We start from the raw sequence: 27,940 nt of genomic DNA, 5'->3' as shown, positions 1-27,940 counted from the left end.
TCAGCATTTTAGAATGATTTCTCAAGGGTCATGTCACACTGAAGACTGGAGTAATGGTGCTGATACATTATTACTGTTTTTACTGTATTTTATATCAAATAAAGGCAGCCTTGGTGAACATTTTGACAAGGTGACTTCTTTCAAAACATTAAAACATATTCCTCCGGTTTCACAGACCAGGCTTAAACTAGTCCTAGACTGAAATGCATGTTTTGAGTTTGAGTTGTTTTAACTCAAGTCAAGTCAGTTTTAACTGAAAGAAACTTGCACCAATATTTCTTAAAATGTGTCAATGCCATTGTTTTGTCTTAAGATGCACAATAGTAATGTTTTTTTTCTAGGACACGTTTATTAAAGTTACTTAAATGTCCTAATTGAACTAATGCCTAATCCTAGTTTAGCCTAAGCCCTGTTTGTGAAACCGGGCCTTTATTTTTTTCAAACTTTTGAGCGGTAGTGTTTATCAACAAGGATAGTATAGTGGTGTCATACTGCCATACACATTTCTTTATTTGTATTAAAATATGTACTTCCCCCCCCTCATCTACCTTTCAGAGCCTGGGTGCCCATAAACAACTGTTACCTCATGTCTAAGGAGATCCCCTTCTCTGTGAAGAAGACTAAAAGCATCTTCAACAGCGCCATGCAAGAAATGGAGGTCTATGTGGAAAACGTGCGCAAGAAATACGCTGTGTTCAATTACGCTCCGTTCCGGACGCCTTACACACCCAACAACCAGTTCCAAATGCTGCAGGACCCTAGTAACCCTAAAAAAGGCACGGTGAAGAATGAGAAACAGGACAAAGTCAAGTTCAACTTCGATATGACCGCATCCCCCAAGATGCTCCTGGGTAAGACAGTGATGTCAGGAGGGGCAGGACGACGGATCTCTGTGACCGACATGCCCAGATCACCAATGAGCACCAACTCTTCAGTCCACACGGGGTCAGACCTGGAGCAGGACGAGCGAGGGGCGAGAGTGTCATCGAGTCACTATAGCGCCGGTGAAGACTCGATGGATTATACAGGTGATTAACCAGATTTCCTGCCTTCAATTGGCCAATGTTTTGCTTAAAGGGTTAGTTCCCCCAAAAATGAAAATTCTGTCATTAATGACTTACCCTCATGTCGTTCGACACCCGTAAGACCTCCGTTCATCTTCGGAACACAAATGAAGATATTTTAGTTGAAATCCGATGGCTCAGAAAGGCCTCCATTGGCACAATGCACGGTTCACTCTCTAGACCCTTAAAAGGTACTAAAGATGTTGTTACAAAGTCCATCTCACTACAGTGGTTCTACAATAACTTTATAAAGCAACGAGAATTAGTTTTTGTGCGCAAAAAAAAACCTAAATAACGACTTATATGGTGATGACCGATTTCAAAACAATGCATCATGAAGCTTTGAAGCATTATGAATCAGTGAGTCGAATCATTCAGATCGTGTGTCAAACCGCCAAACTGCTGAAATCACGTGACTTTGGCGATCCAAACCGCTGAATCGACTCACTGATTCATAACGCTTCAAAGCTGAATGGAGGTCTTACGGGTGTCGAACGAGATGAGGGTAAGTAATTAATGACAGAATTTTAATTTTTGGGTGAACTAACCCTTTAACAAGCAATAGTGGGTGATAAACTTCTAAAATTTGGCCCACAGCATCCCCTGCATCTCTGAAGACAAGCGGCAGCCCCAAGCCTCTCCTACCCACGCCGGTTAAACAGGAAAGGAGCTCGGCCACGGGAGGCATCCTCAACCTCAATCTTGGTGAGTCTCAAATCGACCTGCTGTCCATCATAATGACCACTGTGCCATTTATTTCTTTGTGTTTGTTGAATATTTGTGTTGAATGTGTTCCCTCAGATCGCATTAAAGCCGAAATGGACCTGAAGGAGTTGAGTGAGACTGTACAACAGCAGCAGCAGCTGCAGCAAGGGACGTCAGTTCTCCTCACCTCTCCCAAAAAACCTACAAGGAGTTTGGATAAGACTATAGAGAGCTGCAAGGCCCAGCTGGGTAATTCACACACAAACACACTGAAATGTTGATAGACTTCAACAATGACTACGTTTACATGTGCACCAATAATGCGATTATTTCTAATAATCAGAGTAAAGTCTGTTTACTGTAAAGATGTTTAGGAACTAGAATTGTAATTTGAATATAAAGACAGAATTACAATTATTTGAAAGAATTTAAGTACATTCCTATAGCTTCAATGTTTCTTGAAAAACAAGAAAAAGAAAGTTTGTCAAGACAAATCTTGAATATTGGGTAAAAAAAAAAGGTAAAAAAAATTTTTTTTTCAGGCCTTACAGACAGACAGACAGACAAACAGATTTATAGACCAATTCAGTCAAATGTATCTTCCTGTCATTCCATTTCATATTCCTATTCAGCTTCCTGTTGGTTGTGACCAATTCAGTTCAAATTCCAACTTCCAACCTGAAAATTCTCAGCCTTAACATCTTTTTATGAGGCAATAAACTCCCATAAAGCATTGTAAATGATAACCTAATCCGTCTAGGTTTTTGTGTAGTTTTATTGTCTTATCAGAATCCACCACTACTGTTTTTATGCTGAACCCTACAGGATTCTGTATTCATTTATCATTTGGTTAGCAATTTAACTAGCCTGCTAATGTTAGCTAAAGTTATGTAGCTGTCCTGCAAAAACTCACTGTGGGTATTGCCTAGATTTTTGTTTGTTATTGGTGATTTAAAATATATATACATCTGAAGCCCTACTTTTGAACTCCATTATGCATCCAGATATGCAGTCTGTAAAATGTAGAACTGAAAAATGTCTCTTTCTCTGTCCACAGGAATCGATGAGATCTCAGAAATGTACCGTGGTGTTGAACACAGTGATTCGGACGACTCAGACAAATCTGACTCCAGTGACAGCGAATACATGTCTGACGACGAACAGAAGCCCAAGAACACTAACCACAACAACAGTGTCCACAAAGACTCCAAAAAGAGACCCAGACCTCCATCTGCTCAAGGGCAAGAACAAGACGCTGCCCCATCAAACGCTGGAGGAACTACAGGTGGGGATAAGAAATCCTCAGATTCCCAGACCAAAGAGAAGTTAAGTGTTGGTGTGGAAAAAGACTCTCAAGAGAAGAACAAACCCCTGCAGCCGACCCAGAAGGAGCGGTCACAGCCTGGGCAGGACGTCCGGCCCGCCGGACCAGAGGTGGATGTGGACTCGGACTCTGAACGGGAGCTGGTTATAGACCTCGGTGAAGAACCAGGTGGGAGGGAAAAGAAGAAAGCCAAGCGAGAGACTCCATCAGCCCCCGTCTCTACACCTAAAGATCAGGCGGGCATTAAAACAGATGGTAGATACATTTTGGATTTTGTTTCTCTAAAAAAAACATTTCTAGAATATCTAAACTGAATTTTAAAATTAAATGTCTACGTTACGTTCTTCCCTCTGCTAAGGTAAAGCTCCTGCATCTACCAGCATATCAGCTTCTCCATCCACAGAGAACGCTTCATCTTCCTCCAATCCTGGTCCAAAAGATGCAGCCTCATCAGCCACCAAGCCCCCAACCACCGTCACAACTGCATCTACCACTCAAGCCACCTCCACCTCGGCCGTTCAACCCGGGTCTACCGTCCCTGCCGCATCCAATGTAGTGAAAAAACAGCGCCCTCTGCTGCCCAAGGAGAGCACACAGCCGGCCCAAAGACCTGCGACATGGAACCATGCTGGTGGTAAATTCCAGACTTCATCTCAGAAGTGGCACACGCAGAAGGTGCAGAGACAACAACAACAAGGAGAGATAGCTCCCCAAACAGAGGCTCAAAGCCAAGCACAGCCCCAGACTTCAGTCAACAACAGCACACGCTACCAAACCAGACAGTCCGTCAAAGGTAAATACATCATTTCCCAGTGCAGAAGTTTTATTCCCACACACACATATTAGGGCTGTCGATTTAACGTATGAATTAGTTATGGTAAAAAATTATGCGTTAAAATTATTATATAAAATTATTAATCAGACCAACTTTAGGACATCTTACATTTCATGTAGTTGATTGATAAAAAATATGATGCAGCAACAACATCACTGTGATGAAGCCTATAGGAATGCAATTAGAATGTCCGTACAATTCAAGATAAGGGGCAAAAATGCCCCTGTTTGAGTTTTAGTCTCATGGTGTTTACACTGGGCATGCTTGTTGTGGTCCGCGTCAGGGTGCGATCGTTCCTGTCAGTGCTATGCGCGAATACACTGCCGGCTCTCTCACGCTCATATCCAAGGTATTTTACTAAACTAAATACATCGCCATCTGATAAAACGCATCCGCAGGTTACTTTTCTTGCGCACCCGAGTCCGTTGCTTTCACATTCACGCGAATCACGGCACAGCTCGAGCGCAAGTTACGCAACCGAACTCAGACCACCTCCTTCAGGCAGTCTCGAATTTGGACCCCTGAGCTCAGCTCACCTGGGTCCGCCTGACATTACCAATGTTTCATGTGAACCGTGCCCCGTTTCAAACTAAACTGCCAGCGTGCAAACGCCCTCACATTTACATCATGATATACAAGCAATACCACACGAGTTACGAGTGCAATATCACACAGTTCTGTTTTTCTGTCCAGAATAGCACAAGACGAGTGCAAATGAGATACTGACCTTATACAATAGTTTAATAAAGTAGTAAAAAATAAAGTAAGTTTATATTGTGTTGTTTTAGACACAATGTTGTCTGTTTTGCCAGTGAAAATATAAAGACAAAGCAGAACTGTTCAGGTGAACAAAAAATTCAATGGACCATAAAGAGAACCATTTACATCTAAATTAAAAAACGTATACATTTAAAAAAAATTCCTGAGCTAGATGACTAGAATTATTTTTATTTAATGACAACATTTTGTGAGATTTTCCCAAAAACCCCTGAGCTTAAGTAATGTGCAATAATGTTTAAAAAAAATTTACATATAAAAATGGTCAAACCTGTCCTGGGGTTCCCCTCACCACTGCACATTTTTTACGTCTCCCTCATCAGACACACACAATTCAAAGGTGCGTTCCATTCGACAGGGTCCCTACGCAGTGTTCACTGCTCCCTACTCCCTGAGCATGGTATATCAGTTGAAGTGGACTTCGCTGACAATAATCACTCATTTGAAACGCCCTGCAACGTCAAAGAAAGGCAACAACGGGGTCGCGCAGATTATGATGCAACATAAATTAGTATTGTAATTTACTTTCAAATTTAAAACCCTATAATAGAAATATACATTTACAAAACACACAGTATGCATCTAAAAATATAATCACAACATTGTATTAGTCTATTCGTTTTATTAGTTAACTTGTATATTTAATTGACTGTAAACTGATTTGATGCGCTTTGCTTGATGTCATGCGTGTAGTGCATGGGCTCGCCCGCCGGTATTTTCCTTACAAATGCTCTACGAAGGCATCGTTTATGTCGTTTGGAATGCAGTGGACTTGTATATTTAAAATATTAAACTCACTGACAGAAGGCTGCTTTCTATTTAAAATACTGACATGCGTCAGTGTAAGTGGTTAAATGTACTTGCATCTCAAAATGCTTTTATGACGCAAAATGAATGTAAACACAGCCAGTTATGTCAGGATTTAAGGGATTAAACAGACAGGACAAATCACATCTTTTTAAAAGCGATCTGTACATTAGTGTGAATGTAGCTTATTAGATCTCCCACAGTTTATTATATCATCATCATTATAATCAAACAGCAGTAAAAGATAAATGGAAAATGTTCAAATAGCAAGGCTACTCTAAAATACTGAAAGCACTCTTTGTTTATTGCTTGTAATGTTTTTTTTTCTCTCTCTCTTTATTATTTACTAGCTTTTATGTTTTGAAGCTATATTAGTATATAATTCTTACCATGCAATTGTTTTAATACATTTTTTTGTGTGTAATTATTTTAAAAAGTACTTTAAAATGACTTATGTAATAAATAAAGATTTTAAGTTTTATTAATAAAATGAATAATAAGAAAAAAAGATCTAGAATTGTTTTGGAATCAGATCGTTTTGGGATCGGATCTTGAGGGGCCTAAATATTCCCACCCCTACCATACAATGATTTATTGTTTGTGTTTGTTGAATAATACAGAAGATAAAAAGCTTAAAAATAATTGCATATTAAATCGCAATATTGGTAAAAAAAAAAAATCTCAATTAGATTATTTTCCAAAATCGTTCAGCCTTAATTTGAATGCATTTTTAGATTAAAAATAGATTCAGATATAAAAAATTAAATCTGTATTTAAAAAAATGTAACTTTTTTTTTTTTTTTTTTTTTTGAGCTCAAATAATAATCTTTCAAAATTGATTTCACAAATAGTTATGAGCTTCACATTTATCCATTAAAAAAAAAAAAACAACAACAACTGACAAACACAAAAAAACTAAATGATTTTCTGTGGTGGTTGGCTTTATGCAACCTAATTTGTGTTGAAGCCAGAACATTGGTTTAATTTGGCATTAATCCTTTCCCTTGTTTCACCAGCTGTTCAACCGAAAGACACTTCACCTGTTAACACAGGGTCTGGTACATCCACTTCCAGTCTGGCTGGAGACTTCCTCACCCCTCCTGCCTCTGCTGATGTCGCCGCTGACATCGCCAAGTACACCACTAAGGTGAGTCTCATATTCACTTCACTATCAAATTGGTCAATTAAAGAGCACATTAATATAACATTTCTTATTTGACATTTGTGTGTGTTTTTAAGCACACAGCCTTGATTGCAGGCCACAACTAATTCAAGTGGCCTTCTCTCCTAATGAAAGTACATACTGGAAAGATATTTTATGAAATGAATTCGGATGCTTTTTGGATAATTAGTTTGAACATATAATTGATCCAACTGATTATTACTACTGCTGAACTACTATTACCCAAATTGTCTAAATCATTTTAAAGTCAATGGTGAATTTGATTGTGGTGTTATCCATCATAATGGCAGATGATGGACGTGATCAAGGGAACAATGACAGAGATATACAATGATCTCTCTAAGAGCACAACGGGGAACACCATTGCAGAGGTTTGTACTTTTTTTGTGCCTTATTTAATTTCTACTTGTTGATTTTATTCCATCATCCACACTCTTTGTCAATATGAATTTTATGAACTTCTCCAAGACACTTACAGGTTGCCAGTTGACAGACTGAATTCATATGCCAATACTTTGATATGGTTCTCGTGCGACATTCTCACACCATGAACAAACTCCCTAAAATCAGTCCCAGTGTTGGAAGAAACTTTTATCTTTTTTTTTAATTAATGTGACCAGATTATCTATATCCATTGCCAAAAAGGCCATTCCAGGATGACACAAGTTTTCAATATTAGAAGATCCACCAACACCAAATTTTTTAACAAACACAAACCAGCTTTAGTGTTTTTAGCAAAAAATATATTTTAAAACCTGATATAGTTTACCATACATTTTTCTTGCCATGAAAAAAGTCACCATGAAACAGAAGTTGAGAGAGTTGTTTTAACCGATTGTGAAACAGCTTCTCAAGCAAGAAAAAATGTAGGGCAGGACTTGATTTTGCCCATCTGGAATCGATTGTAAGGTTGTGGTTTGCTATTGTTGGATCTCATGTGAGTGACAGATTGTCCCGTCCTCACACCAGTAAATACATCATCAGAGAAGAGCAGATATGTCACTGCAAGAGGGAGGGGAATTTATTTTAATAAAAGGTTTCGAAAGCACATGAATTAAAAAAATGATGTGCACAGATAAATAATTAATAATAAATACTGCAATATTCCACAAAAAAATAAGATGCGTCCATTTTGATTTCATGGTGACTTTAAAAAACAAACAAACTTGTGACATTCTCTGTGGATTTTGTTGCAGATCCGGCGGTTGCGGATTGAGATTGAGAAACTCCAGTGGTTGCATCAGCAGGAGCTGTCAGAGATGAAACATAACCTGGGTAACTCTCCTTGATGACTTGCAATAGCACTGCAAACTGATTTGGGATGCTATAGCACAGTGGTTCCCAACCTTTTGTCCATGAAGCCCCCCTCCTTACATATAAGAAACCCAAAGAGACCCGCTTATGGAACAGCAGCAATATAGAGTTTCCTTGGTTACCTCTGTAAACAAAGCAGCACTAAAATAGAAAAGAGGCTTTAATAGGCATCATGCGTGAACTTTTGTGAAGTCAGTTCCCTTGAGAAATTCATATAGGCCCCCACCCCAACTTAATGTGTAGAATTGTCTTCCAATATTCTTGTCTTTGCGTCCATCTCTGGCCTCTGTTAACGTCCACACAAAAACATTTTGGGAAATGATTGCAATGCATTTTGTGTGCAAATCCAGGACAGAGATTAGGCGAAATAAAAACAAAAACAAAAAAACGGAACTGGCCAGTTCTGATTGGTGGTCGGTAGACCGGTGCATCTCTACTACTGGCATCCCTTCACCTGAAGCTCTAATGAGGAGAACACACTGAGGGAAAGAGTTCAGAAGAGAGTGGAAGAATTCTGGATTTATTTTAATAAAGTAGTTTGAACTATACAACACCTTTTCACTGCGTCATTATTGTACTCTAGCCACTGCTGATCTTTTCATTTTTGCCGCAGCTCTCACAGCTGGTGTGAGCAAACTTGCGTCTTTTGTGTCATAAAAATGTGTTTGGTTCATTTGATCGGCAACCTGAGAGACCACGTATAGATTCAAAGGAAGTAATTGTCAATATTTTGGCGGAGCATTCCTAGAAAACATACGAAAAGGTTTTTCGTATCCATGTTTGACCTCGAAACATATAAACACTCGGACCCCAGGTTGGGAACCACTACTATAGCAAATACTTTTGTTATCCATTGCAACTTAGAGAACATTTACTAAAGGCCCACTAAACTCCTACACATTCTAGATGACCAATCCAGAGCTCCATCCACTAATATATCACCATTTTGTGTGTGTTTATGTTTAGAACTGACCATGGCTGAAATGAGGCAGAGTTTGGAGCAGGAGAGAGAGCGGCTAGTGTCAGAGGTCAAGAAACAGATGGAGGTGGAGAAACAGCAGGCGGTGGATGAGACCAAGAAGAAGCAGTGGTGTGCCAACTGCAAGAAAGAGGCCATTTTCTACTGCTGCTGGAACACAAGTTACTGCGACTACCCATGCCAGCAGGCACACTGGCCCGAACACATGAAATCCTGCACACAGTCAGGTAACCATTTCTCTACCTTACTCCCTCTTTCATTTTTCACTTTTAACCACTTTTACCAAAACTGTTGGAAATGGGATCGTAAAAAGTTGCAGGTCAGATTCGAACTTTCATTGCCCAAATGAGCACCAAAGCAGGTGCAATGATATTACGCAGCACCTGAAAATAGTCCCCAGCACGCTCTCTGTGCAAGCAGGTTGTCACGTTGGTTATGTTGACGGAAGTTAGCCTATTGTCAGGCGCTGTGTAATATCATTGCGCCTGCTGCACCCATGATTATTACGCAGGAATGAGAGTATAGTCCCTAGCCATATCGGCCTAGAAAATCAAAACTTCATTTTCTGTCGGTCTTAGTACACGATGTAACTACAGAAGAGTCAAGTTTTAAATAGGAAAAATATCAAAACTCTTTGGTCATTTTTTTTTGAGCGAGATGCTAACGGTCTAATCAGATTCAATGATATATGCTAAGCTATGCTAAAAGTGCTACCGCCAGACCCGGAGATCGGCTAAGTGGATTCGAAAACGGTAAAACTCAACTGTTTAACTCTAGGGGAGTTGGAAAATGAGCCTATTGTCAAAAATAGTGTCGTGTTCCTTTAAAGCTGCAGAAGACAAAACGGCAGCCATGCTTAGAATTAACAGAACAATATCGTCTGCTGGTGTGGACACTAATATAGTTATCATTATTATTATCTTTTATAGTTCTTGGTGTGAATGGGCCTTTACACGTAGCAACAGTTCCTGAAGAACCCTTTATGTGCTGAAATGGTTCTTTGTGTAAGAGTGTAGGGTTCTTTATTCCCACCTTTTTGTTCTTCCAAATCTGTAACTGTCAAAGCCACCTCATTACTGATTTTCTGGAGCTCAGCCATTCAACTACACAGACTGTCATCACACTCAACAGGTAAATGATTTCTTTCTTAAAATGTACAACTTAACAATAAATTAACTATAAATTAACTTTCAATTTGTAACTGGTTTCCTACCAATCATGTCTTTCTCTTTTTAGTTTAACAGAACATGTAAGTGTGACCCGCACTGTTAATTTAAGGATACTTCTCTTCTCCACTAAGTAACACAGATATTTAATTTATGATCCATATTGTTAGATTTTGTACATTATTAATTTATGCATACAAATACCCAGTCGCAAAAGAATTTGAAGCTATCCCAATGCTTTATATCACTTTTTCCTTTTAACGCGGTATAGAGCTCACATACTATTCATTTTTGCTATTTTTTACCTTCATAAACATGCTTGTTTTTACATAATCAAATGGAAGAGACACTGTAACTATAAACTCAATTGTGTATTTCAGGTGCTGTCACAACCTCATCATCTGCAGAGAGAAACTGCCACTCAAAATACACACATAAGGACATAAAGACATCATAGAGTCCGAAGGACGTAAAGACATCATAGAGGATTGTGAAGCCATTTCACTTGATTTTGGTCTATATCTGTATCATGCTGAATATCAATTGCTATTTATTAATGTATTCAGCTAATAGAGCACTGCCAATCTTGCCATGATTTGCAATGTCAATAAAAAATAAAAATAACTAATGGACATGCTGAACATGCTTTTTGTCGTTGTTTTGTGATATAAGACCAGTCAGATAGAGGGGTAAAAAAACAATATTACAAATATTAACTGTTATTAAAAAAGGTTATTTATAACCCCATTAAGGGGTTTTCAATTGGTTCTCAATTGTTACAAGCAAAGGAACCCTGATTTTGTACTAGTTAGAACTATTTTTCTTAGTGTTATAAATGTACATTATTAAAAAAAAAGAAGAAGAAAATATTGCCGTATTTACGATGTTAATGATTGTGGAAATGTCAGTCTGTGAAAAGGGGGCTTTTTTAAACTAGACAGTATACAGAATGTGGTAAGCTGTATTCATTTCTGAACATAGCCAGTCTCTTTTTACATATGCATTTATTATCGAAAAGCACTTGTCTCATTTAATAAATTCTCTCTTTTTTTTAATTCTCCATAGCCACAGCATCTCAGCAGGAAACTGAAGCTGAAGGCAGTTCGGACACAGCCGGAAAACCTGTAGGACAGTCCCCTAAAACCCAACCTCCATCTACTGGAGAAAGAACATCACCCGCAAACCATGGACCCTCCCCCTCCACAGACAACACTAAAGGCAGCTCCTCCGTTGCAGTCTCATAACCCGAGTGAACTTTTTCATCTTCAGAACGGTGCCATTCAAAGAGAGTCAGATGTGAACACCAAAGGACCTTGACTCCTTTCAAACAGACTGTTTATTGTTCAGTGTGGTCATGACATGATGTCAGCACACTTCCTGTTCACTACATCAAACTCAACATTAGGATAATGCCTACAGAAGTTTGATTCATTTCTACGTACATTTCGTATTTGAATTTGTGACTTGTTTAGTACAAAGACAGAAACACCCTTTGATATAAAATATGCAACTGTAAAACTGTTGTGCTTCTTTTTTTTGTTTTTTTATACATATCAACTTTTGTAAACTTCAATTGTGTTTGATCAATATGATTTTTTCTCTTAATGCGAAAGATGCACTTAGAAGTGCCTCTGGAAGAGTAAGTTGACTTTATACAAAGGTAAACGTAAATGAAGAGCGTGTTTGTACAGGTCAATAACGTACGGAATATGATTGTTAGTAATACTGGATTGTCACTACGGTTCTTGGAAAGATTCAAAGATTTATATCTTTCACCCATGAAAGGCTTCTTGATAAACAATAAAAAAACGAGCAAAAATCTAGAGGAGCAAATGAAAATATTTTACTTATTGTGGGCATGTTTCTTTTTTTCTCTTGTCTTGTGGACTCTCTTGTTTACATACTGTAAATACAAAAGAATAAGCAGAGATGATATCTGTAAGAAAAATAAAGTCTTTATGAGACACAACTTTGGTATGTATTTTTTGCCTTTGTATCAATATCTGTCTATCATCTATCTGTGACTGTCTATGTGTCTGTCTATCATCTATCTGTCTGTCTGACTGTCTATCATCTATCTGTGACTGTCAATCATCTATCTGTCTGACTGTCTATCATCTATCTGTAACTGTCTATGTGTCTGTCTATCATCTATCTGTCTGTCTGACTGTCTATCATCTATCTGTAACTGTCTATGTGTCTGTCTCATCTATCTGTCTGTCTGACTGTCTATCATCTATCTGTGACTGTCTATGTGTCTGTCTATCATCTACCTGTCTGTCTGACTGACTGACTGTCTATCATCTATCTGTAACTGTCTATGTGTCTGTCTATCATCTATCTGTCTGTCTGACTGTCTATCATCTATCTTTGACTGTCTATGTGTCTGTCTATCATCTACCTGTCTGACTGTTTATCATATATCTGTGACTGTCTATCTATGTGTCTGTCTATCATCTATCTGTCTGACTGTTTATCATCTATCTATGTATCTGACTGTCTATCATCTGTCTGTCTGACTGTCTATCATCTGTGACTGTCTATCTATGTGTCTGTCTATCATCTATCTGTCTATCTTTGTATCTGTCTGACTGTTTATCATCTGTCTATGTATCTGTCTGACTGTCTGTCTATCTATGTATCTGTCTGTCTATCTATATCTATATCTATATATATTTAAACTAGTACTAGACAGTATTCCAACTGCACCGCTAGTTCATTAATGTAAATGTTGAACAGCGTTGGACAAGCTGCCCTGCCGCACTCCTCTCTTCTGGCTGAAGAATTCTGTATGTTTGTTGCCAATTTGTATTGCACATTTGTTGTTCGAATACATTGATTTTATTATGTCATAAACTTTACCCTCCACCACTTTGTAAATTTTTTTTATATAATCTGTTGTGCCAAATAGAATCAAATGCTTTTCTGAAATCGACAAAGCATGCAAACATTTTTCAGTTTTTGGTCTGTTTAACGTGTTTATTGATTAGGGTTCATGTTTCAGATTTGATCATTTTCTAAGTTGTTTTCTTAATGTTTTGCAGTCTGATTCAAACCATTTTTAATCTTTTAGTGTTTTTTTGTATATTTTTTTTGCCTTTTTTCAATATATATATATTTTTTTATATATATATACAGTCAGACAGACAGATAGATGATAGACAGACACATAGACAGTCACAGATAGATGATAGACAGATATTGATACAAAGGCAAAAAATACATACCAAAGTTGTGTCTCATAAAGACTTTATTTTTCTTCAATATATATATATATATATATATATATATATATATATATATATATATATATATATATATATATATATATATATATATATATATATATATATATATATATATAAACAACATATAAACGAGAATATATAAACAACATATAAACGAGAATTGAAAAAAGGCAAAAAAAATATACAAAAAAACACTAAAAGATTAAAAATGGTTCGAATCAGACTGCAAAACATTAAGAAAATAACTTAGAAAATGATCAAATCTGAAAAAATGTTATTGATTTCCATCTTTAGTTGTTTCGAATTTAGTAGAAATAAATGTATTTATCAGATTGAGGGCTTGAATAAATTTGTCTGGGCTGTCTTGAGCCCATCTGTATCTCTGCTGGACCTGATGCGTTTTGCAGATTTCCAGCCTGTTTTGTTCTGGTGTGTGATGGGTTTTCATATAAATGCTAGTTTGGTTATGGTCAGAAAGCAGAGTTTGCTGTTTGACAGTAAATGCACTGAAGGAGGATGGGTCCATGTCAGTGATGGCATACTAGTCAACAATAGCTCCAAGAGCTGAACAACACATGAACCTCCCTTAAGAGTCCCCTCTGATCCTGCCATCTATCTATCTGTCTGTCTGTCTGTCTGTCTGTCTGTCTGTCTGTCTGTCTGTCTGTCTGTCTGTCTATCTATCTATCTATCTATTTATCTATTTATCTATCTATCTATCTATCTATCTATCTATCTATCTATCTATCTATCTATCTATCTATCTATCTATCTATCTATCTATCTATCTATCTATCTATCTATCTATCTATCTAAAGACGTTATTATTTAACACCAATAAAATCTTATTTTTAGTTATATAATTGCTTCAATTTACAAAAAGGAAGAATAAAAAGCAGTGAGGCAGAAAGACTCTTATTTTGTCAAGTGGCTTGCCACAATATTTCCCTACGTATGTGTACGTAATGACGTAACACGCCCTAAGAACAAACCGACGCATGATCTGAGAGAAAGAGGCGCCGGCGAAAAAGAGGTAAAACTCGAATGAGACAGCTTTAATACCGTTAGATATCTTTTATTTTCTTGTATTTCATGAAATAAAGACGCAGCGAGCTAGGTTATGTCATGACAGCGCAGTTAAAGCGTTAAATGCCCGTTTGAAATTGTTTATTTTCAACGACTGCGCTGAAATGAACGCCTAGCCCCGGTCGCTAACGGAAGCTGATGCTGCTGTTTCTGGTGTTTTATGGGACAAAGAATTTTCTGTGCTTATCTTATATTTCGGTCTACGAGTCCGTATTTGCAGTTTGACCAAATACGTGTATACATTTGCGCCTACTCGTTGTAATAAGTATATGTAATACGCCTGTTATAAGGGTTATAGAGGGGAAGGCGAGGCCTGGATGTGGATGAGCAGCTGAGGCGGTGCATGACTCAAAACCTTGCGCGCTGCCTATCAGGAAAAAAAACTGGGCGTATTTGAATCAGACGTGCTTATTATAAACAAAAGTGACTTCGAACAAAACGCTTTATGGGTAGGGTTTAGTTTACAAGAGGATGAGACACAGCCAGAGGGACTGACATCACTGCTGTCTCTTTTCTCAGCATCAGCTCAGCTGTCTTGAGGCTGCCATTACGATTACAGCCAGCATATTATACTGTCTAGGTTTAGGCACATTGCTATCTTCATAGTGCTCATTCTGTTATATATAGATGTATTAGTTGACTGAAAATACTTTATTTATGTGTGTTTGATTAATGGGTGGAAAGAGGAAATCTTGAGGTGAAATCCGACATTAAAAATTAATTGTACACTTCCTGAGTCACCCATGTGATAAAATGCATAACACTACATTCATTGGAGTGCTTGTTTCTTTATATATTCCATCAAGGTTAATGTGTGATATTTGAGCATCCTTTATAGTAAAATTGAGATTTTGACTGAATAAGTTTCTCTTGTACCATGATGGTATGTTGATTGATATTAACCTAATATTATTTCAGCACGAGCAATTTACTGCCTTCACATGGTTACACATCATGATGTCTCATTTATCTTTAGGAAATGGCTGTGAACGTATATTCCACCTCAGTGACTAGCGACAATCTGAGTCGCCATGACATGCTCGCGTGGATCAATGAGTCTCTACAGATGAACTTCACCAAGATCGAGCTTTTATGTTCAGGTGAGTAGTAAGACACGTATGCTCTTTCGTAGTACAATAATCATTATGTTTTGGTGTAATGGAAGTGTTATAATTTTCCCTACAGGTGCAGCCTACTGCCAATTCATGGACATGCTGTTCCCAGGCTGCGTACCTCTGAAGAAAGTTAAATTTGGTGCAAAGTTAGAGCATGAATACATACACAATTTTAAGATATTACAGGCTGCCTTCAAGAGGATGGGAGTTGACAAAGTGAGTTGCTTCATTTCTTTTCCTCAAGCTTGTCTGTACAAGTAGTGTTTGTGCGGTCAGGTTCATCAAAACAGAAGTTTCTACAGACTTTTTTTAGATTTACAAGCAAATAATGCAGAGTTCACGCTGCACGATTTTCAAAGTCGGATCACTGCTATTTTCACACTGCATGACTATTTGGGGCAGCGTTCAGTTGCTGCTGTGTTCACACTGCACGATGGATCGGTGACAGGGGGTTTCACACTGCATGACTGTACAATAGGAAGAATCGCAGACAACTCTGGTCCGCAAACTATGTTTCACAACCAAACACACTCGAGATGCGACAAGGAAACACTGCGAGATCACGTGTGCGTCAGACTAGAGTTCTCGCGCTAGACTGGAATTGTTGTTAAAAATGATAGCCCGCAAGAAGCTTGCGATCCAAATTGTCTGTGCGCTGATTTGCAGCGAAAAGGAGAACAAGAAAATCAAGATTATGGTGGGGGAGACAAGGGGAGCAAGGATTGTGTTCTGCAATTTAGAGTTGGAGGTAAATAAATGATTTTGCAATGTGCTCCTGTTAGGGCTGTGCAATTAATCGAATTTCGATTTTGCCTCCCAACGATCACCAAAATAGTACAATCGAGAAAAAACGATTATTTTGCCATGTTCAGTTTTGCAAGAACACTCTTATTTTGTCTTGCGTTCTGAATGAAACGCGCACGCGCTCATCCGCCCCTCCCGAAGCCACAAACTCTCTCAGATCGTGAGTCTCGTGTGCATATCATCCGCTGGAATTTAAAAACTCGGCGCGAGTAAAGATGGCAGAAAGAGGGCAGTTACAGCAGCGTTTGGTGAGCAAAAAAGGCAAAACCAACTCCGTTGTCTGGGAACAGTTTGGCTTTGAGGAATCAGACGACGAGCAGAAACATGCTACGTGCAAGATTTTCTACATGGTAGTGGCTGCAACGCAAGGGAACACCACGAATTTGTTTAACCACTTGAAAATTAAACACAGAGTGACCTATGACAATCTAATAAAGAAACAAAAACTGACGAGAGCAGGGGTGCCGTGTAAACGTCCTTTTTCCCCCTCATATTTCTCAAATAATTCTCTCTTTGTAAACTTTGTTCAATGCATGCGAGTGCTGCCGTATGTTTGAATATGACCAGTCGTTTTCACCGTCATCACCCGGGTTTAGTGCCAGAAGACGTGAATGAGAAGCCGTGCGCAGTGAGAAAATGTGTCTCTGTGCGCTCATCCGAGAGCGCGCACACGTCTCACAGCGCGCACAAATATTGAGTTCTCTTTTAAGTCTTGCTCTTGAACGGACAAACTCACACAAAACGTATGTCAACATGTCCATCTTGATGAGTATCCTAGCAGACATAGTCTGTATATGCCTTAAGTGAACTTTATACAGTCGATAAAGACGACGCATATCCGATCCGGATTGAATAGCTTTTGTAAGTTTAATAGGATTCATCTTTTATTTATGCACTCTAATATGCAATGTTATTTTACATTTGATACATTTCTGTACCTGAAAACTAATGTTAGACGTACCTGAAAAGCATATCTAGCCGAACCATATTGTTGATCTTATTTATTTGTGGTTATCATTTTTACGTGAATACTTTTATACTTTGATTTGAATATATGTTATATTATTTATTTTAATAGTTCAAAAAGTACAACAAATGTTACAATTTCAATTGAATTGTTGAAAGGTGTATTTTTAATAAATACAACACATTCCCAAAGTCATGTGAAATAATCGTGTTACATAATCGTGATTTCAATATTGACCAAAATAATCGTGATTATGATTTTTTCCATAATCGAGCAGCCCTAGCTCCTGTTGCGGCTGTTCAAGCAAATGTTTGTGCTTTGTTTCTTTTTGATATAATTGTAAATATATCTATTAAAATACGGATATTCTGGTCTATAACTCCTCCCTGAACCTCCTGCTGCCCTGTATCTAGCTCTCTCATTGGCTGTCGGTCATCGCCGATGTCATTTTCAGTCAATACAAATTTCACACAGCAGGATTTTGAATCACAGACAGGTCCAGATATTTAGCATGCCAAATATCTCACTGCCGTCGGCGACTCATCTGCGATTTTCTCAGATCGTGTCATTGATAGTTCACACTGTGTGATTGTCACTCGTGTGAACGAGCACCGATATACCTATGATTTCGGGCATTTGTATGCGATTTTGCAAAAGCTGTCGGCGAGTCAAAATTGGGGCTAAAATCGTAGCGTGAACTCTGCATAAATGTTATAACATTTTTGCTCAAAGATTATTAACATTCACTAGAATAGGATATTATTGGAGTCAAATGGATCTTGTTGATGAGTCTCAAACATTACAACCATATTGTTTTCAAAAAAGATTTTGATTTGTGTCTGTCAGGGGCTGGTGTTTGATTCAGGTAGTTTTACAATTTTGGCATACAGCCACTGATTTTTTTTCTTTTTCTCAGTAATTTGGAATATAGGCATTGTAAACTTAAAGTTGGTGTAATTTGTGTGCTGCTAAACAGTGGCAAACATGCAGAAAAATGCACAGAGAGCTGTTTTCTCAAGCTTCTGTCTTTATAGCGTTAGTGGGTTTCCATATATTTTGCCTGATTTTGAAGTTCTGTTTGGTGTTTTTAGTGGTGTAACTTCCTCAAATGCATCCATTAAATAATATCCGGATGTGTTTTCCCCTTCAGATTATCCCGGTTGACAAATTGGTGAAGGGCAAATTTCAAGACAATTTTGAATTTGTTCAGTGGTTTAAGAAGTTTTTTGATGCCAACTACGATGGAAAAGATTATGACCCAGTGGAGGCTCGACAGGGCCAAGACACCATGCCTACACCCAACCCCTCCATGCCTGCGCTCAGCAAGCCCAAGAAGATCATGAATGCAGGTTGGTCACTGTGCACCGATAGTTTGCAATTCATAGTTTGTTTAGGATTTCAGGGTTAGAAAAAGTTGTGCATATTGTATACATCTGTCTAAATAGGTAAAATGTTCAGTGTAAGAACTACACTGCAATTCAAAAGTTTGGGGTCAGTGAAATGACAACCCCCTCCCCCCACCCCCTGACAATTTTAATTGCTCCAATCTATTTAGAAAATGCATTAATTTGAACAAAATAATTTGAATGGAGTCATGTCTCATTCATAAAGACTTGTTTCATTATTGAATGAATCGGCATTTGTTAATGAATCTCTTGAATGAATGATTCAATGACAAAGCGCTTTCAAAAAGGTGATTTGCTCTATTTTGATCGCAAGATATCAATGTTCATACACAAACTATGAACTTTATCCCAGTACACATTTGTCCCCCTGCTATTTATATGTTTGTAACATGAATAATGAAATGTGTGGTAGAAAAGACTGAAGCTGCTTATCTGTACATTTACATGGCTGCTGCTCTCGCTCCGGATCAGTGGTAGCACGAACGCAGATTTGAATGTTGCAGTGCGACGATCTTGCTTTAAAAGGGTAACCAAAGTCCCTAAAGTCTTTGTTTTAAAAACCTGTTTTACGTCACAAGTGTCAGCGGAGCGTGAGCAGCGCGTGTTTTCGCTGCCCTTATCAATGAATGAGAGCGTTGTATATTAGCATTAATCATTTCATTCCCTCATTTTATTAATATCCTGCAGGCATTGTGTTCATGGATATTCACATTCATTCTTCAATAAGATATACATTTGGAGACATGATGGTTTTGTTCTTGCCTTTGGTTTGACTCACTAAAACATCACTGCAGTGCATCAGTCTAGTCAAGTCACCTTTATTTATATAGCGCTTTATATCGTGCAAATAGTTTCAAAGTAGCTTTACAGTGATAAAAGGAAAATTATGCATTTCGGCTGTTGTTCAGCTGAAGTCAGTTCAGTGTTGTTTCAGTTCTGATTTAAATATCATCAATTATTAAATGAATTAATTTAATCTATAAAGCAGTTCTGCAAAAAATGATGCCATCGTCCAGCTCAGTTCAGTTCTCATTCCGTACAGTCAGATCATATTGTTGAATATTAAGTGTCCCCAACTAAGTAAGCCAGAGGCGACAGTGGCAAGGAGTCCAATCTCCATCAGGTGATAGAATAGAGAAGAAAACCTAGGGAGAAACCAGGCTCAGTCAGGGGGCCAGTTCTCGCTCTGGCCAAGGAACGAACACGGCGTGAATTCTGGCTGCATCACAAGTCAGAACTCAGATCAGGATCGGTAGCATTCAAATATTCATCCAGTTCCTTTTGCTTGAAGATCGATTCGCCGGTACGGCCCTTGTGGTCTTTGCTGAGGATCTGTTCCAATGGCTGTCGTGTCGATGAGGCCTTCACAGGGGATTCTCTAGTAAACACGGCCTCCACTGACATTCAGGGCTGTGTTGTGGTCGTGCCTAGGTGCAGGTCCACCATCTGATCTGGATATGGACCGGATCCGGCTGACTATGGTAACCTTGGGATAAGGATGAGACGGAGAGACTAATATTAGCAGAGATGCCATTCTTCTTACGATGTAACAAGTACATCAGGTGTTATAGGAAGTTTTCCGGGTTCTAGTTGACCAAATTTATGCAGCCTAACAATCATTTAACTGATTTGAATAATAGAAATTGATGATGTGAAATGTGTATGCCAGGTTAAAGAGATGTTTTTAGTCGAGATTTAAACTGACAGTGTGTCTGATTCCCGAACAAGGACTATTCCAGAGTGTAGGTGCTAAATAGGAAAAAGATCTACCGCCTACAACTGGCCAGAATTTTGAGACCGCAAAATGTATTAAGCGCCCAGTAGAGCATTACAATAATCTAGCTTTGAGGTCATGAATGCATTAACCAACTTTTCTGCAATTGTCATATATCATAGTTTAGATATAATTTAGTCTACTGTTAAGACACCCAAAGCAGCTGCTGTATTCGGTATGAAGCTGTGTCGTGCTCCTGGGCTTCTAAACGTATTTAGTGTCTGTAGTAGGGCTGCCCCCTAATAGTCGACTAAATGTGAGTCGATGAGAAGAGACTTAGTCAACCAAAATTGTATAAGTCGGTTAGTAAAAAAAACTCTACAGGAAGTGGCAAAGTCACACAGTCTTACAGGGACAAATTGGTCCCGACCTCAAACATGTAAGTAGTAGCAACTTTACATGGTCACTTGTTATAAAGTTAACTAAGATGTGTGCTGTTATTAGGCGCATATCCAAGGGTTTGTGTGGATTGTGCAAACTAAAGTATAGTGTGCTTACTGTATGACATGGAGGCCCCGGTGCAATCACTTGCATTTTTTCCTAATAACAGGAAACAACTTGATACTCCGTCTTTTTTGGTCATACAGATAAGAGTTATGCATCATTCAAAACTGTATAAAAGTCTACTTTTATTTGTCCTCTCGCCGTAACAGTAAAACATTGTGCTTTTGTAAAATAAAGAAAACAAAACAAACATGACAACAAAAGAAACCCCACCTTTGTCTCCATAAACTGGAGCATGTCACAACTCGTTTGTCTGTCTCTTACTACTTTTTTTTTGATTGCTTGTTCCCCACAGCACCACAGAGAGCAGCCGTTGCCAAGGTAACACCCAAGATGGCGCCTAGCTCTGCGCGGAGACCTGGTGCAGGTGGCGATGAAGAAAGGGCAGAGCTTATTCAAGAGGTTTGTTATACCATGTACACTCTCGTGTCACGTGCTAGTCTGATATATATATCCCCCTCCACAGCTAAAATGTTTGTTTGGTTACTTTCAGTTAAATATCTTGAAGTCTACGATCCAGGACATGGAGAAGGAGCGGGACTTTTACTTTGGCAAACTGAGGAACATTGAGCTGATCTGTCAAGAAAAGGATGGTGAGGGAGACCCCACCCTGCAGAGGATTGTGGATATTCTTTATGCCACAGACGTGAGTCCAACGCAATTGCCATCTCACTTAAAAGTGTTAACAAGATTATCAGACTGTTGTTTCTAATAAGACCCTTAATTGGGTTAAGTGATGTTATCATACGTATTGTCATCTACTCATGATACAATATTATGTCATATGCATTGGTCGATATTACTTTTGTAGGAATGTGCTTTTAGTAGTCAGCCATGATGCATTTATTGCATGATTGACTGTTCATTATCATGGGGGTCGCGGAGATAGTCTAATGGTGTAAATTGGCACTTCATTACAGTACAATCTTACCATGATTCTTTAAAGGATTAGGTCACCCAAAAATTAAAAAATATTGTCATCAATTACCCTCATGTCGTTCCGAACCCGTGAGACTTTCGTTCATTTTCGACAATTGAAGATATTTTAAATCAAATTTGAGAGCTTTCTGTCCCTCCATTGACCGCCACTGTCGTTTCAAAAAGTTCATAAAGAGATCGTAAAACTAATCCATATAAATGGTTTTGTTCAAATATTCTTAAGAGACTCGATCTATTTATATGATGAACAGATTGAATTTAGGCATTTATTCACATTTAAACATTGATCAGCGAACATACACAGAAGTTTGATGTGCAAGAGTGAACCTCATTGGTTCTTGCTGAAGCTCAAACGTGCTGCTTAACACGAGAATGAGCCTCAATGGTTCTTGATGAATTTTCATTTATGGGTGAACTAATCCTTTAAGCCAGCGATACGTCAAAACATGCCACTATATGATTGCGATTTGATTGGATACATGGACCTACGATCAATATTATAGTATGTCCCTATTTTGCACAATCAGTTTTACTCGCTCACAAATGCAGCCAAAATATAACATGAATATTTGAACTCTGTGAAAATGGCAAATACTGTATCCTATACCCCTAAAAATAGAAGTTCCAAAAATGGGGTTTTGCATTGATGCTATAGAAGAACCATTTTGGGTTCCCCAAAGAACCTTTGCTTTGAATATTTTGAGCAATAGAAAGGTTCAATGCATGCTAAAGGTTCTTCATGGAACCATCAATTCCAATAAAGAGCCTTCATTTTTAAGTATAATTGGAACCCACACAACATAAAATAGACTTCAGTTTTTTAAAATAACAGAATTAACCATTTTTTAGTACGAGTTGAACACACATAATTTGATTGATGCATCCATATTGAGGTGCCTATTTACTACATCTTCACCATACAAACGATTTACCCCTAAAATGAGCTGAGAAACACGTTCTTGGAACAATCTTTAAAGGGTAACTAAACCCTAAACCAACTTTTTTTAGTTAATGATCTGTAATACTGGGGCTTTATTAATGCTGTTCATTGATTCGAGTAAATGTTTTGACATTTGAGTATAAAGTGTTTTAATTCTATAAAATATGGTGTAAAACCGCCAAAGTGCTGCCCTCTTAAGGTTGAACGGTGGCTAATGCAGTTGAATTTTCCTATTGGACGTTGCGGTACATCGTGACGTAGGATGGCACCTCCAACGGCTCACTATCCGCGCCCCTGCACGAGCTCATCACGCCCTCTGAAATGTTTCCCCCAATCACATGATGAGAACGGCTCCACTCCAGTTTTAACTGTCATGTTACATAAAGTAAACATTATGAATGAAACTCACTTGACACTTGCTTTAACATTGTATTGAAGAAAATACGGTTAAATAATGCAGTTGTCAGTACATGTCAGGCTTTTAGGGGGTTTACATGTCAGGGGTTTAGTTACCCTTTAAATGGCTAGACTTTTGTTATCAGATGACTCACTCTCTCTCTCTCTCTGTCTCTTTTCTCTTGCTCTCTCTCAGGAGGGATTTGTCATACCAGATGCTGAGTCAGAGGACCAGGAGGAGTTCTAATGCTTGTGACTTGTTGCAGTTTTACCCTCCTCTCACTCTCTCCATTCCCGTCCTCTCCACACAGTCACCCCCCCCCCCTCCCATTCACACATCCCGTTATGCATTTGGACTTTTCCGAACTAACTCCATATTGAATCCCATTGCATCTGCTAAAGCATGCATAGACACACATCATGTTGAAAGAACTGTTTTAATGCCCTCAGACCTCTGGCTGCCACGATACTCCTGTTTCGCTCCGAGGAAGAGTGCGTTTCCTGTCTGTAAAATACAATCTGATATTGTTTTACTCTTTTAGCAACTTCAGACACCTGCAAATGTATTTATCTTACTTTAAATGTCTCTGAAACGTCTTGGACACATCGTCTGTAGTGTTTTCTAGGTGACGTCTCCTCCCCTCACTGATGTGATGCATATCTGTGTCCATGTCTTATTCAGAACCATACCTTACTGACACAAAACCAAGGGATGGAATGATAAGCGTGCGTTACCTTCTCACTTCCTAGTTTCCACTCCACTTGGTTTTGGTGCAAGGCAGATAGCAGTCACCACCGCTCCAGTCTATCCTCAGTGGCTGTGCCTTATACAGACTGTCTGGAGGGAGTGGACCCAGTCTGATGTTTGTCTTTTCTTTGTTTTATGGATGTAGTAAAGCGCCGTTTTCGAGTTGACGTATGTACTAACACTCAGTCATGCGCCTTGGTCTACAGGACGCTGCTGTACTGTAGCATCACAGTTGCATAATTAAAAATATTTTATTATAATTTTATTGCGTTTTGTTTTAAAGAATTATCCTAGCCACTACATTGGTGGACTCAAGGCCCGATTTGAGTTGACAAGACAAACACTGCCCTTTTTCTACCTGTTTTTACTGCCTTATATTTAATGCATTTTTCTATCCTTCATTCGCTCTGTCTCTTTTGGAAAATGTTTGTAATTCAAGTTAAGTTTTTATTTGTAGAAATAGCAGCAGCAGAATATTGATTATTTCAGACCCAAAACTAAGATAAACCATGAAATCCTTTGAGTTATTTTAAAAGATTGCACTCTTTCAAGCCCATTCCCTAAATAACCATGTCAGGCTGATGATACAAATTCAAAAACACTAAAAATACCAACTAAAGGCTTTTTCTTTTCATAAAAAAAAACAGCTTTCTGTATTTGATCTGAGTTGCTTTTTCTAGGCAATGATCACTCACTTCATTTGTCGTTTTTGGAGATTTATGACGATTTTGACTTTGGATCACTGTGCCAACTGACTTTCTCTGACGTGTAGTTTCATTGTTTTCATGTGCACTGGTCATTCTCAAACAAAATATGAATTTTTTTTCCTGTGTACTCAATGTTGCATTTTACACCGATAGCACACGCAAAGCCGGCAATCAGAGTTTTTATTGGTGCTATTAAATACCTTGACCCTTAAGAACTTGCCTGTTTGTGCTAGAAAAGCCTCTTTGCTGGTTGTTTTGGTTTATTGGATTAGAAATGTTGCTGCGTTTTGGTGGATATAACAGCGCTGGATCTGTTCTAGGTAGGAGATGATAGGAAAACAAGTGACACTCACATTTCTGAGCTTGCGTTTTGACAAATATCTCATTGTAATTTCACAATCCGAACGGCTAAATATTGGTGGATGGCTGGAAGTAAAAATGTGGAAGGATGTTGTTTGGAAGCAGGTAATGTCTGTGAAATGCAGTGATTCACCCTTCCCTCCTTTCTTTCAATGCTCTGTGGCCTTTAAGAACAATCTGTAGCGAAGGTACTCAGTACATTGTGGGGCCCGGCACCACGACCAAACTGTCTCTCTCCCTGTTTTTGTACTTGCAGGCTGTTAAGAGTTCCACATTTTTAACTGAAGTCCATTTCTTACAATAAAACTGTATTTACATGTCTTTCTGTTGGTGTCTTCATTTCTGCTGTTGTATAGCATCTTGTTTTTGAGAGTATGATTTAGACATGTCTGTTAGGTTTTTGAACAATAGAAAGGCCTCCAAACTAAAATAATTACATTTGTCATGTAACGTCCACTGGACTTTCACTCAACCAACAGTGAGGTGCATCCTGGGATGCTTTTTAAACACTAGGAGTTCTGCACAACATGTAGCTGTACCTTCATACTTGGTCAAATGTGTTATCCTATTAATTGTACAGCAAGAAAAGTCTGAAAATAAGACCCATTGTGCTGTTATTATAAAGGAGTTTTCTGTGTTGACTTTTCTCTATTTCTCTAGCATTGTGTTTTGTGGGTGAAGGATATGACTAAACATAGAAAATGGCCAGTACTGATTTTCTGTATTTCTTAAAGTGTAACTTATTAGGTTGTGTGTGGCTCTTAGTTGTTTTGACATTGGAATTGTTGATTTTAGGTACGCCCCGACATGTAGACATCAGACGATCTGCTGAAGTTCAAACCGAACATTAGAATGGGGAAGAAAGGTGCTTTAAGTGACTTTCAACGTTGCATGGTTGTTGGTGCCAAACGCGCTGGTCTGAGTATTTCAGAAACTGCTGATCTCCTGGGATTTTCACACACAATCATCATCTCTAGGGTTTACAGAGAATGGCCCGAAAAAGAGGAAATGTTCAGTGAGCGGCAGTTCTGTGGGGAATAATGCCTTGTTGATGCCAGAGGTCAGAGGAGAATGGCCAGACTGGGTTGAGCTGATAGAAAGACAACAGTTCAACTCGTTTCAACCGAGTTAATCAAAAAAATCTCTGAATGTACAACACGTCAAAGCACATGGGCTAGAAGACCACACTAGTGCCACTCCTGTCAGACAAGAACAGGAAACAGGCATGGGCAAATGCCTGCTGATGAGTCTACAACATTCAGATGGTAGGGTCAGAATTTGGCGTAAACAACATGAATGTATGAATCCATCCTGCCTGGTATCAAAGGTTGAAGCTGTCGTTGGTGGAGTAATGGTTTGGGGATATTTTCTTGACACACTTTAGGCCCCTTAGTACCAGTTGGGCATTGTTTAAACTCCACGGCCTGAGTATTGTTGCTGACTCTTTATGACCACAGTGTACTCATCTTCTGATGGCTACTTCTGGCAGGATAAAACCATTTCACAATCATCTCAAACTGGATTCTTGAACATGACAATGAGTTGACTAAACTCAAATGATCTCCACAGTCACCAGATCTCAATCCAATAGAGCAACTTTGGGATGTGGTGGAACGGGAGATTCACATCATGGATGTGCAGCCGACAAATCTGCAGCAACTCTGGACCGAAATCTCTGAGGAATGTTTCCAGCACCTTGTTGAAAGAATTGAGGCAGTTCTGAAGTAAAAAGAGGTCCAACCCGGTGCTAGCAAGGTGTAGCTAACCAAGTGACCAGTGAGAGCTAGTTCTTACAGTGGACTCCAGTCAGAAGACATCACCACTAGATGGCGGTAGGGATCAACTCTAATCAAACATTCAAACAGTTGGGCAGTAAAACCCTGAACCGAGTTCGAAATGAACATGCTTGTGCCTTTAAGAAGCGGTTTTCACTCACTGTCTCTCTAGATTTGAGCATTTGAGTGCTATGGCCACTTTAAAGCAGTCATTACATGAGGAGAGTCGTCTCAAGCTTTGTGAGGAGAGTTAGTCCATTATTAAAGAGTGTGTGGGAGATTATAGCTCTTCCTCTCTTGCTGTGGAACTGAATAACAGAGTAATAACTGTGTAGGACCAAACAGGTGTGTTGTGTTTCTCTGTCATCATCAAGCCTGGTGTCTGAGAACACGTTTGTGTTGGTGGAATGCTGAAATTTAGCTGCTATGCTACAATGCAGTTTGGGAGTCACATCCTGTTACATTTCTTAGAGGATTTATTAGGCTACATGTTTTAGGTCATCATGACACTTTCCCCTTGATGATAACCATATTGAACATCGCATGGAATCCACACGTGGCCCTATATGACGCTATACATGGCCCTATATATATCACGCTATATATGTTGCTGTCTGAGGAGATTCCAAAGGAAATTACATTTTATAGGGACATACCAATACACAACTCATTTAATTTGTTTCCACTTTTAGATTATAAAAATTACTTTTCAATTGAACTTTTCAAAGTGTTGTATATATTTACTAAAAACATACTAAAACTGGCCAATAAAACCCAATTTCAGCGTGTAACTGGTCGTCAAATTGTAAATTGTAAAATTAGCTGGTAACAGGTAGCCTATTTATTTATTTATTTATTTATATGAAACACAGTTTTACAAAGTTACTTTTCAGTAACTTTGAAAATTTCTCCTGTCTGTAGAATTGATACATTTAAGCCTATTTCTAAAACTAAGAAAGCTTCCTTAATTTTTTTAAAGAAATAATATTACTTTTTTAGTATTACAACACACAAAAA

General features: G+C 38.5%; 3 protein-coding genes across 18 annotated transcripts in view; all 3 read left to right on the top strand.

Moving 5' to 3' along the window:
* prkcbp1l (protein kinase C binding protein 1, like) overlaps positions 1-13,017 on the top strand; it is a 33,569-nt gene extending 20,552 nt beyond the window's left edge. For 9 of the 16 annotated variants that reach the window (XM_079803575.1, XM_079803583.1, XM_079803580.1 and 6 more), the window contains 10 exons: positions 556-1,028; positions 1,662-1,769; positions 1,866-2,018; positions 2,827-3,348; positions 3,452-3,886; positions 6,529-6,659; positions 6,986-7,066; positions 7,892-7,970; positions 8,976-9,215; positions 11,220-13,011. In XM_079803575.1, the coding sequence (XP_079659701.1) occupies positions 556-1,028; positions 1,662-1,769; positions 1,866-2,018; positions 2,827-3,348; positions 3,452-3,886; positions 6,529-6,659; positions 6,986-7,066; positions 7,892-7,970; positions 8,976-9,215; positions 11,220-11,398 (2,401 nt within the window). In that variant the 3' untranslated portion in view covers positions 11,399-13,011. Of the gene's footprint in view, positions 1-555; positions 1,029-1,661; positions 1,770-1,865; positions 2,019-2,826; positions 3,349-3,451; positions 3,887-6,528; positions 6,660-6,985; positions 7,067-7,891; positions 7,971-8,975; positions 9,216-10,534; positions 11,000-11,219 lie in introns of those variants that run through there. The other 7 variants (XM_079803587.1, XM_079803577.1, XM_079803573.1 and 4 more) reach the window with 2 other exon arrangements.
* tcea2 (transcription elongation factor A (SII), 2) overlaps positions 1-27,940 on the top strand; it is a 774,534-nt gene that overhangs the window by 62,346 nt on the left and 684,248 nt on the right. The window lies entirely within an intron of this gene.
* mapre1b (microtubule-associated protein, RP/EB family, member 1b) lies at positions 14,376-25,469 on the top strand. Its single transcript, XM_079802153.1, has 7 exons — positions 14,376-14,435; positions 15,465-15,588; positions 15,674-15,819; positions 18,525-18,723; positions 21,354-21,460; positions 21,552-21,704; positions 23,530-25,469. Exons 2-7 carry the CDS (start codon positions 15,468-15,470, stop codon positions 23,578-23,580), a joined length of 777 nt encoding a protein of 258 aa, XP_079658279.1. The 5' UTR covers positions 14,376-14,435; positions 15,465-15,467; the 3' UTR covers positions 23,581-25,469.

The sequence above is a fragment of the Gobio gobio genome (genome assembly GCF_949357685.1).
Source record: "Gobio gobio genome assembly, chromosome: 21".
Classification (NCBI taxonomy): domain Eukaryota; kingdom Metazoa; phylum Chordata; class Actinopteri; order Cypriniformes; family Gobionidae; genus Gobio; species Gobio gobio.
This window is presented reverse-complemented; position numbering and strand designations above follow the sequence as displayed.

What these genes read in the sequence shown, in the direction of transcription:
- mapre1b (XM_079802153.1), top strand. Translation starts at nt 15,468, where the DNA reads ATGGCTGTGAACGTATATTCCACCTCAGTGACTAGCGACAATCTGAGT. An exon ending in AGAGGATGGGAGTTGACAAA is followed by an intron (nt 15,820 to 18,524) that starts GTGAGTTGCTTC and finishes TTTCCCCTTCAG; the next exon opens with ATTATCCCGGTTGACAAATT. An exon ending in CAAGAAGATCATGAATGCAG is followed by an intron (nt 18,724 to 21,353) that starts GTTGGTCACTGT and finishes TGTTCCCCACAG; the next exon opens with CACCACAGAGAGCAGCCGTT.